General features: G+C 41.2%; 1 protein-coding gene across 1 annotated transcript in view; it reads right to left on the bottom strand.

Annotated features, from left to right (window-relative positions):
* The window catches only part of EFCC1 (EF-hand and coiled-coil domain containing 1), an 88,631-nt gene that overhangs the window by 9,339 nt on the left and 62,679 nt on the right, over nt 1-16,613 (bottom strand). The window contains 3 exon segments of the mRNA XM_038411259.2: nt 4,259-4,424; nt 5,151-5,286; nt 11,380-11,525. Of these exon segments, the coding sequence (XP_038267187.1) occupies nt 4,259-4,424; nt 5,151-5,286; nt 11,380-11,525 (448 nt within the window).

The raw sequence follows: 16,613 nt of genomic DNA, 5'->3' as shown, positions 1-16,613 counted from the left end.
TTACCGGAGAGCAGTCAGGCTAAGGCACAATTAATGCTCTCTGAGGTTGTGGGGAGGGAATGGTCTGTTGTGAACTAATCTTATTGCTTCTTTCAGCTTAGCAGAGTTCCTCCTTTCCTCTTCTGCACTGCAGATATCCTGCACATCATAGGTGTTGCCCATTACAGAGAGAGTCCTGCAAATCTGCAGATACCTACTTTATATCCGGGGCTAATTTTTGCGAATTGGATGCGGATACAAATTTTGTATCTGCACAGTGCTCTAATTACAGCCACATGCAAACACATGAAGCAGAGCTATATTTTCCCCATCGCATCAGTACAAAGAAAGGAACAATATATAATTGAAAGGGGGGCAGGGGAGGAAAGGCCTTCATCTGCTTAATCAGAGCACTTCTTTCTTAAAAATTTCTGGGATGTTTCCCCAATATTCTAGCCCCTCTAATTCTCTTCTCCTGTACCACCCTTCTCATGTGTTAGGCAGCAGCTGCTTCTTTCACAAACAGCTATTCTGAACCTGAACCTGATCAGCCCTCTGCATTGACAACCAACAGGAACCCAGTCTGCCCCTTTGAAGAGATTTTTTTCAGAGCATCTTATCTTTAGCCACACTGGGGGAAAAAGAAACATGAACTTGGATGTCCTCTGCTGCATGCTAGTGCAAGGCAGGAGACCCCATGCTGTTTGCCTTCAGTCACTAAACAAACCCTTCTGGAAAACACTCAATCTTTTCTCTTTAGTTTGCATGCCGCTTTAATTCTGCCCACCCAGCATTCAGCTGTCCAATGTCATAACCATCTGCTTTAGTTTTTATAGGTACTCTGCTCAGAATATCACTGGATACTTCTGCTGTTGTTTCCTTGTCCCAGCCTCACCTATGGTGCTATTTCTTCTGCACCTCCCAGTCTGCTGCTGTTGTACTAACTTTCCCAAGACAGTTCTCACCTCTTGATGCTCTATTGCCACCTACTATGAAATAGATGCTAGTTTCCCTTCATCCCCTAGTCTGTTTTGTTTACATCTAAGATGTCTGTAGTTGCTTTTGGTGCTTTGCTTTCCTCCAGCAGTTGAAGATGGTGGCTCAATGTAGGTTGAAAAAGTTCTCCAAGGTAGTTTGCTTCACATAGGCTAAATCTATCATCTTCTCTGACTCCATTTGTTGCAAATTAAATGATGACTATAATAAAGAATAGATTGTTCACTAAAATAGATATGGAGGAACGATGATCGATTTTTAAGGCACTGGACTGGGACTCTGGGTTCCAGTTCCAGCTTTGTTATAGACTTTCTGGTTGGCTGTGGGCATGTCACTTAATCTGTCTCATCTGTGAAATGGGGATATTCCTTACCTCAAAGGGGATCATGAGGTAAAATTCATTACTGCTCATGGGGTGCTCACATACTAACATGATGAGTGCAACAGAAATACCCAAATACAAAACCAGGATATGGAGATTTGATAAATATGTTTGGCAATTTTTAGTTTCTTACTAAACTCCTTTCTATGTTCAGCATTGTTTGGTACAGAATCTGCTAGTGAATTGTCCCTATTTGAAGACTCTGGACCAGTCTCAAAAGTGGGGGCTCATTTCCATCTGTGTGTATTAAAATAGAGAGAGAAAAGCACATGCAGACATAACTAAATGTACAAACTTGTGCTTGGAAATATTCTTGCATGATTACCTATTTGCACACAAGGGCGCATTTTTGACAGGTGTAAATTAATTCTCTACTTTTTGATTAATTTGGCCTTGCAAAGCTGAGACATTTGTTCATAGCACAAAGCTTTGTAAAGTGCCGATATATCTTTAGAATTTTCTCATGTTTTCCTTAATCTATCATCTAGGCCTGACACCTTCATTAACCTGTCCTTGGTAGATGGTACTTGGATTTCTCAGTTATTGAGAATTGGAGCTCACTATAAAAGGAATCAAAGTTAGCTCCTCTTTAATCTTCTGTTTTTTGTAGTCTTAGATTGGATCAATGATTGGTCAATATGTGCAGCTCTTGCTCTTCATTTGCCTGCTGATGATGTTTGTGTGATCTTTCAGAATTGTTTTTGTAAATCTAAATAACAGAACCTGTTGCTATTTGTGTACTATCTTCCCCAACTCGTCATGAAAAGTGACAGCTTGTTTTCATGGTTTCTTTATTAAACCAGGAAATGTATTTAATTTGGTGAGAGAGGGTATTTTTGTGCATTTAGAAAGTTCAGGTGAGCATTCACTTTTTCAAAACTGATCTTTGATCCTTTCAAGATCACCATCTCTTATTGCCAAAGAGCTTTGCAGCAGCAGTAGCACCAAGCTAACCAACCAATTAAAATTATGCTTTCATACCAGCAATATACAGTACATTACTGTCCATTAGATTTGCAATTCATCTAATGATAAAGGCAAATTGATTCACAAATGATGATTTTTTAAATTTGTGGTTATGCTACAATCTATGTGAAGTTTATCTTGGGTTTTTTTGTATGATTTTTAGGAAAAGCTGATATTTTTATTCTGGAATATTAATATAACTACTAAAAATTTATAATGGACTTTTTCTGAGAAAGTTACACAGAACTCATATCCATCAGCAGAGGTTACAAATGGGACATTCCTAGCTCTGCAAAAGGAAGATGAATACATCTAAGAGTGTGAGTGGAAGGCAAGGAAAAGAGGTAAACCTGGCCACCATCAGTAAGAATAGAGTAAATTTAGCTTTTTACGTGGTTGGTATTTAAGCAGCACAGAAGCAAAGCGTTTCATTAACCTAGGTAATATTACAGGGATACATTGTCATAGAACCTAGTGTACTGACAGTATTCAATCCCTAGTACACAGTACCAGGTGCAAGTATGTCTTCCTTTCATTTTCCACACTTTTTTCCCCTTAAGCAAACTTCAGTGTGTGGGGGTGGGAGGGGAGAGCATGTCCTTGAAACAGAAATCTTGATAAAGCCACTGAGTGGCAACATCAGAAAAGTTGAACATTCAGCTATGAATTTAAACAGACCTTTTTGGTTAATAAAATCATTCTAAAAACACTAAGTCCACAAACTTCTTTTGAGCAAAGGAGCATAAAAGAGCCAGTTTTTGGTTATGAAGCAGATGAAACTTTAGAACAAATTAGGCTAAAACACTGTGAGGTGGTAACATTTTTATAGCTTTCAGAGTAGCAGCCGTGTTAGTCTGTATTCGCAAAAAGAAAAGGAGTACTTGTGGCACCTTAGAGACTAACAAATTTATTTGAGCATAAGCTTTCATGAGTTACAGCTCACTTCATCGGATGCACAAAAGCTTATGCTCAAATAAATTTGTTAGTCTCTAAGGTGCCACAAGTACTCATTTTCTTTTTGCGAACATTTTTATAGTATTCACAATTTCTGGCATAGAAACAAATGAATTGCCATACCCAATCAGGCAAGTGGTAAGGCAGTTTATGGCCACATTTTCTCCTCCTCCCCCTTTTTTTTCCCCTCCAGCTGTACAAAGATATTATATGCTACTTACTTGCTCCTCTGTTGTACAGATGACTATTTGGGCCATGTTCTTATTCATTACTTTTAAATACATCTGTCAGCGAAAGACTGGTGGCATTTACACAGATGAGTAGCTGAGGTTTTGTGCATTTAAATAAGATTAGGTGAAGATACTGAGACAACACATTTGTCTTTTGAACCTTGAAGTTATGTCCACACTAGAAATTGAGGTAACCCCAGCCCCACGAGGCTGAGGTTGAGGTTTTCTGTCTGTCAGTGAGCTGCAAGATTTAATCTAAGTTGAGCACCTGCAACTGAGCCAACTGGAGGTGTATTTACAAAGGTTATTTTGGGGGACTGGTGAGAAGATTGGTAATAGTATATGTGAAGCCTTTCACCTAGTGCTGAGACACCACAAGGGAACCATGTATTTTCTGCACCTACTCTCTGCACTTTGTTCTCCAGGGCTATCAGTCCCATGCCTTCTCCACCTATTAAATCCACATGGATATCTGACAGAATTTTAAACACGTTATTTTATTAAAACAGCCTGTGTTGCACAGTATAGTCCTGCAGATCCATGGACGTTCATGCAATAGTCATATTGGAAGTGCTGTTGCCATGGAAAGCTAAGACATGGCCCTACTTCTGAAATGATGACATTGTGGTGAGGCATCAACAAGATTGAAAGCTAACAGAAATTAGATGTAAATACAAAACATGAGTATTTAAAATATTAATGAAACTAATCCTGTGTGTACATAAAATAAGGTAAACCTCACACTTGTTACCTCCTTCATGTTTGTTTCCAGTTTTTTCACTTCATTCCCTTTCATCTCAAGCTGTTCAGTTAACTTGGTGATTCTCTCTGCTAGCTCCCCAGTGGCATTCTCATGGTCATCATTATTGGTGCTCCCAAAATAAGACATCCGTTTCTTCACCATTTTGTCATCACATCTATGTTTTAAAAAGAAAAGTTAGTGAAACCTCCCAGCCAAGGTCAATCTGCTTAAGAGCTATGACTGGTTTCCTGCTGTTCTCCTAGCATCTCATAAATTCAAACTTGTGACTTTGACCTATAGAGCTCTTTATGGTTTGGGTCCCTACTATACTGGTTTTCAATCTCAGTAGACAGCTGAGATCAGCTGAGGAGCCTGAACTAACATCTTTTACATTTGTACAGCCTGAAAGAGATTGGGAGCAGACTGGAAAGCCTGTTCACCAATGGCATTACTGGAAGGAGGATTATGATGGAAAAGATCTTTTCTGGAGAGTAGGGGGAGATTTCCCAGAAAGAATTCTAATCTATAATGATTGTTTATGCAATAAAGACTCGTGTGACATGTTGGGGTATGGGTGTTGAGAAAGCCCAAGGTCCACATGCTAGAGGGAAATCTATCTTTTTACTTTCTTCTCTAGCGTTGAGTAAAGTTCAGGCACATGCACATACCTTCCCCCTCCACTCCCCAATACTTCACTTTCCTCTCTGACTCCTGTTAGGATCAGATGAGTATATTGCATCCAATCTGTGTCCTGTGCCTGGGGGATTGCTATCTTTTGTTTCTGTGAAATAGTTTTATGATTTCTTACTGAAGCCACAATACTTGTGAAATCTTTTAAATCATGTGATACAATTTGCAATGGGAAAACCAAAGCCTAAACACTAATCTCCATGAAACATACCCACTTCCACAACAGGGGACCCTGTCCAGAAGTTTCTTCAATTCAGCCACCTGGGATTGCTGGTTTCCTATCCACTTCTCCTCCTCTTCATCTGAGGCAGCCTGGCCCTCCACAGAACGGAACATCTGGTCTTCCACTGGGGAAAAAAACAGCCACTTAGCTGGAGCTAAAGCTTGGTCATGCTCATCACCTTTTGGATACTTAATTCTCAACACCACCTATTTAGGTGAAAGTGAATCACTTTTTAAAATCTAATGCGCTTAAGAGGGAAATGACATATTTACATAATAGCATAAAAATACTTCCATACCTTTTTAGCAGCATGTGAGATAAAATTAGTGGTTCTAAGATTTGATCCACTGCAAACAAGTATTTAGTGGGCAGCATCAGCAATAGTTTTGTTCTGAGCACTAAACCCTGAATTTATATCAGTTTAAATCAATTTAAACGTAGTCTTTAATTTTTAATTGTTTTAATGAAGTGCAGTGTCAGATCATTAAAATGCACAGTTTCAGTAGTTAGCAATTGTTTGCAGTGTTGTTGTCGTAGCCCTGTTGGTCCTAGGATATTAGACAGGGTGGGTGAAATTATATCTTTTATTGGCCCCAACTTCTGGTGGTGAAAGAGACAAGCTTTTGAGCTGTGTAGCTTGAAAGCTTGTCTCTTTCGCTAACAAAAATTGGTCCAATAAACGACATGAGCTCACCCACCTTATCCCACAAAGTAAGCAAGTCAAACCATCTATAAACAATCTATAAAGCTTATTTCTTCATAAATATCAAGTTCTTAAACCTTACACTATACTTGAAATATTGTTTATGTGCACATTTCGTTACAGTCTGTTGAGGAACTTAGTGCTTTTAGTGTAAGGTATTAACTTTGTGTGTATGAATGAGTGATGGTGCCCTCTAGAGGCAGGCATGAAAAGATATGAGATTTGCACCTTCAACCAGCTGAAGCAGAAGTGGGCAAACTAAAGCCTGCGGGCCACATCCAGCCTGCGGAACCCTCCTGCCAGGCCCTTGAGCTCCTGGCCTGGGAGGCTAGCCCCCAGACCTTCCCCTGCTGTTCCTCCTCCCCTGCAAGCTCCGTGCTGCACTGCTGACGCAATGCTCTGTGTGGCCGGCCAGCGCAGTTGCAGAGTCACGGCCTGACCCGGTGCTCTGGGCGGTGTGGCTATAGCACCGCCAGCCACCGGTGCTCCAGGCAGCACAATAAGGGGGTGGGGGGGTTGGATAGAGAGCAGAGGAGTTAGGGGGTGTGGTCAGGGGTCAGGGGTGGTCAAAGGGTGGGGAACAGGGGGGTTGGATGGGGCAGTCAGGAATGAGGGGGGGTTGGATGGGGTGGCAGGGGGCAGTCAGGAGTGGGGGGTCTGGGGGGTGGTCAGGGAGCAGGAGGTGGTGGATGGGAGCAGGAGTCCCTGGGGAGAGAGGTGGAATAAGAGGCGGGGGCTGGGCCACGCCTGGCTGTTTGGGGAGAGACAGCCTCCCCTAACCGGCCCTCCATACAATTTTGGAAACCCGATGTGGCCCTCAGGCCAAAAAGTTTGCCCGCCCTGAACTAAAGGCTCAAGGTCAAATGGTATAGAGGCTTGTGTTTTAGGAACTGAAGAACCAGAATTCTAATCTTAACTACTTCTGTGTCTACTTGTGTTGGGGAGAGGGGAGATTTATAGAATTGTCTGCAGACTTGAATTTTATTTGCAGATGGCACCCAAACTGTGCTGTAGGCTGCTGCCTATGGGTTTGTTACAATAGACTATAATATTCACGCAGCCCAGGAAATAAAATTCAGCCATCTTCAAGATGCAGACCTCTTCTGCTCAAGTTTAAAGAACAATATCCATAGCTGGCGCTAGTGGTAGGACTTGTTATCTAATCTCTTTGCCTCACTCTCTATTGGCAGAAAGGCTGTAATCACAAACATTTGGGTAGGTCTGATGTACTGTATTCTATCCTTTAGAGGGCAGTTTTGTTGCACATACAGGTCAATACATTCATCTTTTACCTGGCTACAAGCCTAAATGATACAATACCAGTTCCTGTTATGTATATTTTCTACAATTAAAAAAGGCAATCTGGTTTCTAGTTATTTTTTAAAAATATTGGACAGTGGCATGCTAATCCAATTTGCCTTCAAATGGGGTTCCATTTACCTAATTGATGGGTTATCACAATCAATAATTGATCTGCTGAGCAGGTTCCCTGCAGTATTACATAGCGTCTGTAGATTTATATTAACAGGTTTCAGAGCAGCAGCCGTCTTAGTCGGTATTCGCAAAAAGAAAAGGAGTACTTGTGGCACCTTAGAGACTAACAGATTTATTTGAGCATAAGCTTTTGTGAGCTACAGCTCACTTCATCGGATGCATTCGGTGGAAAATACAGGGGGGAGATTTATATATACACACAGAGAACATGAAACAATGGGTTTTATCATACACACTTAAAACCCATTGTTTCATGTTCTCTGTGTGTGTGTGTATATCAATCTCCTCACTGTATTTTCCACCGAATGCATCCGATGAAGTGAGCTGTAGCTCACGAGAGCATATGCTCAAATAAATTTGTTAGTCTCTAAGGTGCCATAAGTACTCTTTCTTTTTGCGAATACCGACTAACAGCGCTGCTGCTCTGAAACCTGTCATAATGCTAGGCAAGTTAACTTCCTAGAACTACTTTTCCTTCAGAACTCTTCACATTGCCAAAACAAAGAATTCCTTTCAGATCTTCAATCTGTGATACATTAGTCGTACACATTTTTGCATAATCACTTACATTATCTTGCTAATGGAAATCAACAGAAAAGGGACAAGGATTACAGTGGTTGTGGGGGTAGCAGAATTGTTGATGAGCCACTGATGTTACAGAATGACATCAATTCCTTTAAGACTTGCAAACTGTCATGTTTGTTCTACTAGTCAGTGTCGCATATGCCATGTGCAATACACAGATTAGCTCTTTACAAATGGCGGGGGGAGGAGAACACAAACTTTCAAGCAGCCCTAATGCCTGCACATTTGAACCACTATTTATCACTTTCTCTAAATGAACATGTCCACTTACACATCCACTACTGTCATCACAACAGAATGACATAGCAAATGCTACCTTTTATATGTCCTTTACTGTTTATGGTTATTAGGACTGGAAACCAGAGAGCCAAGTGAAATATCTTACATGGCACCCTAAACAGCCATATAAATTGCATAAGACAAATATTCTCAGGCTTGTTAAATCTAATTAGCTAATTATACACTGTTCAACCATAGTTACACATACTCTTCTGCAATGAAAAATTAAAATTTATAAAAGACCTACAAACATACATCTATAATGCATGAAATCATCTCACCTGCCAATCCTAGAGCTGTGTGAAGCTGACTAATTTTGTTTGTGCAACTTTCCAGTTTCATTCTGAGTGATTTTTGTCACTCCTGTCCTTGCATACCCAAATTGGTCTTTACTGGAGAAAATGTCTATTTTCATATTGTAAAGTGTGAATATGACTTTTTTGTATCATTCTTGATAGGAAAGCCATTTAAACTAGAAATATAAGTTATTTTAGCTTGGAAATGAGGCCCATCTTTGTATTACAAATGTGCCTTACCTTAGCAAAATGTTATGTGAAAATGGGATCATTTTTTAGTTCCTAACCTTAGAAATTTTTGGAAATTTCAAGTATTTTTGCATTTGAATATTGTGCAAATCTCTGGTCAGCTCTTCATCCAGGATTTCAGGATTTTAAAATAGCACATATAAAAATTGGGTGGTTGGTGAATGTGTACAGATCTTGGATCCATTAGTAAAGATCTTTTCACTTATGCAAATGTGCTCCCATGGGAGACCTGAGGATTTACACCTTCTCTCAACTCACCTCCACCCCACCATAAACAGCGGCTATGTGAAGGCCATCATCTTTCCAGCAGAGAACTGTCTGGCACACCACTTATAGACTTTTAAGTGCCTCCCTTCAGTCTTTTTGAGAAGATGTTGATCAAAGTGTGGTCTGAACTACCCATCTCCTGAGTGCAGTTGAACAACTAGTCTAAGGCTATGTACACACTTCAGCTTATGTCGGTATAAGTTACCTCACTTGGGTGTGAATAAGCCACACAAGTTACGCTGACCTAAGCACCGGTGTGGACAGTGCTATGTCAGTGGGCTTCTCCCACTGACATAGCTACCGCAGGTCACGGGGTCTGGAGTTCAGTCAATAGGAGGACTCTCCTGTCGGCTTAGAGTGTCTGCACTAGCAGTGCTACAGCAGCACTGCTGCACCACTGTAAAGCTCTGTAGTGTAGCTATAGTCGTAGGGCTTGGCTACACTTGCACGTTAGAGTGCATTAAAGCAGCCCCAAGTGCCCTAACTCCTGAGGTGTCCACACTGGCAAGGCACGCAGAGCGCCTGGACTCTGCAGCTAGACTGCTCCTGATAATCCACCTCCACGAGAAGCAAAAAGCTTGCTGTGCTCCGGCTGAAACACCTGGGTGTCAGTGTGGATGAGGTGTTGCATTACTGCGCTGTGATTGGCCTCCGGAAATGTCCTATAATCCCCTGAAGTCAAGTGGCCACTCTTCTCATTGTTTTGAAATCGGCTGCAGGCATGCAGATATCCCCTTTCAAAGCTCCATTTCTGACAGCCAGCATGCTTATCTGCTCTGGGACAAAGCAAACCATTAGTGTGGAATGCTGCTGTTGGGAGTGTGTGCGTGGGGCAGGGGGTCTGCTGTCTGAACTTACCAGTACAAGACAGCGTGTTGACACACTCTCTGCCCCCCAAAACACACGGTCTCTTCCCCCCACATACACACAACACACTCCCTGTCACACTCCATCCCTCCCCCTGCCGCATTTGAAAAGCACGTTGCAGCCACTTACACACTGGGATAGCTACCACAATGCACAATGCTCTTTGTGGGGTTGCAAGAGCTGCTAATGTGGCTTGCAGCTGACAGTGTGAACACACACGGCAGAGTTTTTCCTGCTGCAGTCTCCGAAGCCTGGTTTAACTCCCAGCGCTCTAAATCTGCAAGCCAAGCCCTAAATCTCTCACATGACAGTACAGAGCCACTGCCACAAAGCAATCAGATCAGGTCTATGCTGGCCATTTTTGTTGTATTCAACTCAAATTAAAAGTACAGAGATGCCTTTAGAAAATCATGCTAGAAGCACTTCTTATTACCACTCCCCTAACAGACACCCATATGCACAGCTGCACTCTAGCAGAACAAAATATCTGCTCTTTTTTTATAATCCAGGATCCCAATGACATTTCCCTCTGTCTGTGGAGGGCATTATTATATCACACTTCCAGGCCTACATTTCAGAACTCAAATTTAGCTGTTCACCTCCAAATCTCTTCTCAATGGATTTCTTCTGTAGCACAATTTCTTGCTCAGGGTTAATTCCTAAACAGCCTGACATTTGTCTTCATTTGGGTGTAGATGTGTCCAACACAACCAAGAGAAATTCAAGCTCTAAATTTGCAATTGCTGTCTACTTGGCATATAAACCATTACCAAGATCAAGGACTTTAGGATAAGAAGACAACTTTCTTAAATGGCTCTCAACATTACGGTATGTAAGCCAACAAAGTTGTCATCCCATCCAGAGTCCCTATAATTCTTTTCTCTATAGAAGTCCAGTGGTATTCTGTGTAATTATTCACTAGCGCGTCTTCAGAGACCTGTTGGCTTTACGAGACTTTCAAACCATAGTATGTGCAATCCCATGGGAAACTGCAACAAAATGGCATGTTTATAGCAGTAGTTAGCATTACATGCTCTAAACCAGTCGCATTATTCAAAATTACATAGGGGATAAGGTTGTTTTCAAAGAGTGTGTGGAATATTAACTGTAAATGATTTTTTTGGAACTAATTGTAACTTAAAGTTCTCAGGTATTATTCATACAGAAGCTAAGACCACTTACTAATAAGCAAGAAAAAATGCCCCACAAAGAGCATTGTGATTCCAGTGAATTCTAGAAATGAGGTGATTCTTTTGAGTGTTAGTTACAAGTGACATATTCAGGTTTTTAATAAACATAAGACTTTTTTGAGAGGAAACTGACTTTTTGTTTAAGGTTTCAAAATTCATTAGAATTAGTCTGTGGCTTCGATTGTTCAAAATCTTTAACGCAAATATTAGTTTGTCTGCTGAGAATCTGACACATCATTGAGGAAACAGAATAACTAGGGATTCTGCACTTAAAGGATTCTCTATACCGTTCTCTAATATCCCTGCTCCCCCAGTGGGTGAGCTTCGATCCAGTTGCACAGCAGATAAACACTGTCTTCCATCCAGTAGTGCTGCTCCTTCTTTTTGCTTTGTGCTGCCTCTTGAAGGAAGCTGAAGCTTCAGAATCTCTGACCTGGAGAATAAAAGGCAAAAGAAGGTGGACATTTAGTAAACTTTCAGTAAACTGGGTGAATGTGCCCAGCAGAGGCTGCTTCGCCCCATTAACCATTCTGCTAAAATGAAATTGTTCAGACATGCTTCGGAAGCACAGGAGCATCTGCATTCAATGCCTATTAAACATAGCCCTCAAGGGTAGTTTTAAAAGACTTCATTAAGAATCAGAGGAAGATGGAATTAAACTATTCTTGGACTTAGGCATTAATAATTAAACAAACATTACTTACAGCTTTTAGTTAAAATTCAAGACGTCTCTAAAACACTTTGGTCATAAAATCTGCCTTCTCCACTGACACTGATTATGTGTCTGATTTTCCTCTGTGGGCCCCTACTCAGGGCAGCAAGTCCTGTATTTGGACACTTATGTTGGTGCTTAGGTTTATAAATGTCAGTTTTACATGCTTAAGCACTGGGCCAAAGTTGAAATTCACTCTGTTGAGCAGAGTTGGTGCAAAGCTTTTCAGGGAACTTAACCCCCACTTAAGCTTTTAAAGTCAGCACTAAGCAAGGATTTAAGTATCTCTAGGTCTTTGTGTGGGGTCCTCTGCACTGGGATGACTGAAGGAGTGTTGTATTAACAATAATACTTAGTTTTGCTATTGCTTTACAAAGGTTTAAAACACAAACACAGATAAATTAGACCTCATAATACCCTCGTAAGACAGGTATTGCCCCCATTATACACGTGGAGACACTGAAGCAGAGAGATTGTGTCTTGTCCTAGAACATGCAGCAAGGCCAGTGGCAGAATTAGAGTTAGACTTTAGTACATTGGGCAGCTAACCTGGTGCTCAGTCAATCTGAAAAGGGGTTTTTAGGAAAATGCCTACTGGTGGTATACGTTCTACCCCTTTCAGGTAACAAAGATGAAGTGCTGTCAGTGACTGAAGTCAAAGGAAGTGCTAGACCAGAGTGACGAATTAAAGAGCAAGAAGTCACAGTTCAGAAGGCACTTAATGAAGTGGCTGAACTGTTAACAGCTGATTTTAGTGAGATTGAGATTGAAGGGTTGGAAGGTCACAAATGTTGTACCTATTTATTTTTAAAGGCATTGGGGTGAACCTGATGTAAGATAAAATGGCTGAAACCATACCCTGAAATGGAATTTTAAAACGTCTAGATGGTTCGATGTAACAGAGAGTAATCAACAGAACTTCTGCAAAAGAAAATCATGCCTCCCTAATCTGTTTGCATTCTTTGAGCATTTCAACAAAATAAAAAGATAAAGGAAAACCAGATGATGTCACTATAACTTTCTGAGACTTTTTCAAAAATCCTTTGATGAAGTAAAGTGCTATTGTGGATTAGACATTTGGATAGAGAAGATTGAAGAACTTCAGAAAAAATAGGAGAATAGGCAGCATGATGGTGGATTACATTCATTGTTGACAAATGCAAGATACTATACATTAGAAGGAATACTTTGAAGTATTGGTATATACTGCTGGGTTCCAAATGTATATAATCACTCAGGAAAGAGACCTGGGGGTCACTGTGGACAGCAAAATGAAAACTGACCAATATGATGCTGTAATGCCTTCCCCCCTCCCCCTCAGTGTTACAATGTGAGATTGAAATACTGAAAATATTGTAATGTCAGGTATAAATCAGTGGTAATACACTATTCCAATGGTGAGGACTATTTAGTTCTGGCCACCCTGCATCCAAAATGATGTAGCAGCAGTGGAATCATGCAATTGTAAAGACTGTGTTTTACTGTAGAGAGGAAATGAATAAGAGGGGACATGATAAAGGTGTGCAGAATAGTGAGTGGTCTGGAGAATGTAATTTAGGCACCCCTATTTACCATCTAAAATAATACAAAAGCAAAAAATGCATGAAATGAAACTTCCCCTATGGGCACATTATCACATAATTCTCCTCTTGAAGGTTTCTTGCATGTTCCTTTGAAGCATCTGATATTGGCCACTTTCTGAGACAGGATATGGAACTATGTAGACTGTCAGTGTGATCCATTATGGTAATTTCTATGTTCCAATGAGCACACCGCCCCTTTGCAGCTCATGTTCAAGAATTAGGTTCCCATAGCTTTATTTTAAAAAATATATAGCAGGGATCAGCAACCTCTGGCCCGCAGCCCGCCCGGGTAAGCCCCCTGGCAGGCTGGGCTGGTTTGTTTACCTGCCGCATCCGCAGGTTCGGCAGATTGCAGCTCCCACTGGCCGTGGTTCACTGCTCCAGGCCAATGAGGGCTGCGGGAAGCAGTGGCCAACACATCCCTCACCCCACGCCACTTCTCGCAGCCCCCATTGTCCTGGAACGACAAACTGTGGCCAGTGGGAGCTGCGATCAGCCGAACCTGCGGACGCAGCAGTTAAACAAACCGGTCTGGCCTGCCAGGGGGCTTACCCTGGCGGGCCGTGTGCCAAAGGTTGCCGATCCCTGATATATAGATTTAATATTTTTCACCAGGACGTTTTCTAACTTAAACCATTCATTGCTGCTGTTGTGCACTTTATCTGTTGAAAGATGGTTCACAGCTCACAAAAATTCTTATTTAAATGTATATGAAAGCAAACCAAATCCTGGAGTTTTACTTAATAAGTTAGTTCTCTCCAAATATGTCTGGGGAATGGATTTTGTTCCATGCAAGTTGGAATATTCCTTGCACTTAACACACTCTCTTAAACATACATAATAAGAAAATGAGAGTAAGACCTTAGAAAATTGGTCTTACTAAAACAGTTTTGTAACCTGATCTTTTCATACAAGTCTTTCAGACATTTCCCACAGTTATATGCATCCACTCAAGTGTTAGAAACAAAACTCTATATGGAGTAATGGAAAGGCTGGTGCCAAGTTAAAAAGATAAGTATCGTGGAGAGCTTTTGTTTAATCTAACACAGCTGCTGTCAGTTTCTAAGAAACTACATCAGTGCTGGCTCCTTGTGTGTGTGCATGCTGTCATAAATATAAAGGGAAGGGTAACCACCTTTCTGTATACAGTGCTATAAAATCCCTCCTGGCCAGAGGCAAAATCCTTTCACCTGTAAAGGGTTAAGAAGCTAAGGTAACCCTGCTGGCACCTGACCCAAAATGGCCAATGAGGGGACAAGAATCTTTCACATCTGGAGGGGGGGGAACAAAGGGTTTGGTCTGTCTGTGTGATGCTTTTGCTGGGATCAGATCAGGAATGCAGCCTCATAACTCCTGTTAAGTTAGTAAGTAATCTAGCTAGAAATGCGTTAGATTTGCTTTTGTTTAATGGCTGGTAAAATAAGCTGTGCTGGATGGAATTATATTCCTGTTTTTGTGTCTTTTTGTAACTTAAGGTTTTGCCTAGAGGGATTCTCTATGTTTTGAATCTGATTACCCTGTAAGGCATTTACCGTCCTGATTTTACAGAGGTGATTCTTTTACCTTTTCTTTAATTAAAATTCTTCTTTTAAGAACCTGATTGACTTTTTCCTTGTTCTTAAGATCCAAGGGTTTGGGTCTGTGTTCACCTGTACAAATTGGTGAGGATTCTTATCAAGGCCTCCCCAGGAAAGGGGATGTAGGGCTTGGGGGGATATTTTGGGGGAAGACGTCTCCAAGTGGGCTCTTTCCCTGTTCTTTGTTTAAACGCTTGGTTGTGTCAGCATTCGGTTCAAGGACAAGGCAAAGTTTGTACCTTGGGGAAGTTTTTAACCTAAGCTGGTAAGAATAAGCGTAGGGGGTCTTTCATGCAGGTCCCCACATCTGTACCCTAGAGTTCAGAGTGGGGAAGGAACCTTGACACATGCGCACCAGGCAAGTAGATCAAAATGTAACAGAAAAGGGCACGATTTAGAACTGTCTGTTAGGGAAATAGTTGAGTAAAACTGTGCTTTAAAAAAAAATCCATCCAAGAATAGTGTTGGGTGTACAAAAATGAATGATGTATTTCATTTACGATCTACAGTGATCCTTAGCTTAGCAACAGTTAGCTTTCCTATCAAAATAGAGGAGAATGGTAACTTTCAGAATGGGATCTGCCATTCATTTGTTCTGTACAAAATCATAATACTGAAATCTATAACAGTCCTTTTAAAACAACCATTTAGGTTGTGAAATGTTAGTCTATGGTACAGCTTTCAGTTAAAATCCAAATGATTTCCGTTTTTTTTTTTTCCCAGGTGTTTTTCACAACATTCAAGTGCAGGGCAACACATCAAACACATTACTTAAAGGTTTCTGTTGAAAGGCTTGTTTAAAATAATTGTCTGAGAAAACTCAAACTAAAATGTTGTTGTTTTTCTAAATAGCTAAAACATAACTCTCTTCAGAAGTTTGAAAAGGCTTCTCGCCAACCCTCTGAGCAAGAGGTATCCGCAGCATCTGTAAGTGAATCCAGGTTCCCCCACTGCCCTCTTGACTGCATAATAACTATTGCTAAGTTTTTAAAAATGGCTAGTGATTCTGGGTGCCTCACGTTTGGGCACATATCTTGACTATGGATACCTTAAAGGGGCACGATTTTCAGAAAGTTCTGAGCAACCACATTGTGAAAATCAGGCCACTTCAAGGTTGGGCCACTCTATTTTGGGCACCTCAATTTTTTGGGTGCCCAATGTACCAGTCATTTTTGCAATGATGGTCTTTAGTACCACTGTTGTAAGGTGTAGTGTGCTGGGCCATTTAAAGTGGAATGGAGTGGTTTTTGTTTATAAGGGATGTATATTTATTTTTCAGAAATGCAACCTTTCCCTCAACTTTTAAACAAAAATAATCCAGGACTTGATTCTACAAACACTTCCTACAAATGCTTCAATGGCAGTAAGCACTACATCTGGTAGTGTTTGGAGGATTGGGCCCTTTTTTGGAACAGTTACATGATTTGGGCTTGTCACAGAGTAGCTGGTCCCTGTGAATAGACCAGGCCCAGCTCCTGTGTCACAGCCAGTGAGCTCAAGTGAGCTAATTAAAGGGGGGCAGGGCTATAAAGACGTGTCAGAAGGCAGGAAGAGGAAGAGTGATTGGGGCAGCCTGTGTCTGGGGGGAGAGGGCCTGTGGTGGGGCTGTGGAGCAAAGGGCTAGGTGCCCAGAAAGATTTCACTGAACT

The sequence above is a fragment of the Dermochelys coriacea genome, chromosome 7, assembly GCF_009764565.3.
Source record: "Dermochelys coriacea isolate rDerCor1 chromosome 7, rDerCor1.pri.v4, whole genome shotgun sequence".
NCBI classification, from domain to species: Eukaryota; Metazoa; Chordata; order Testudines; family Dermochelyidae; genus Dermochelys; species Dermochelys coriacea.
This window is presented reverse-complemented; position numbering and strand designations above follow the sequence as displayed.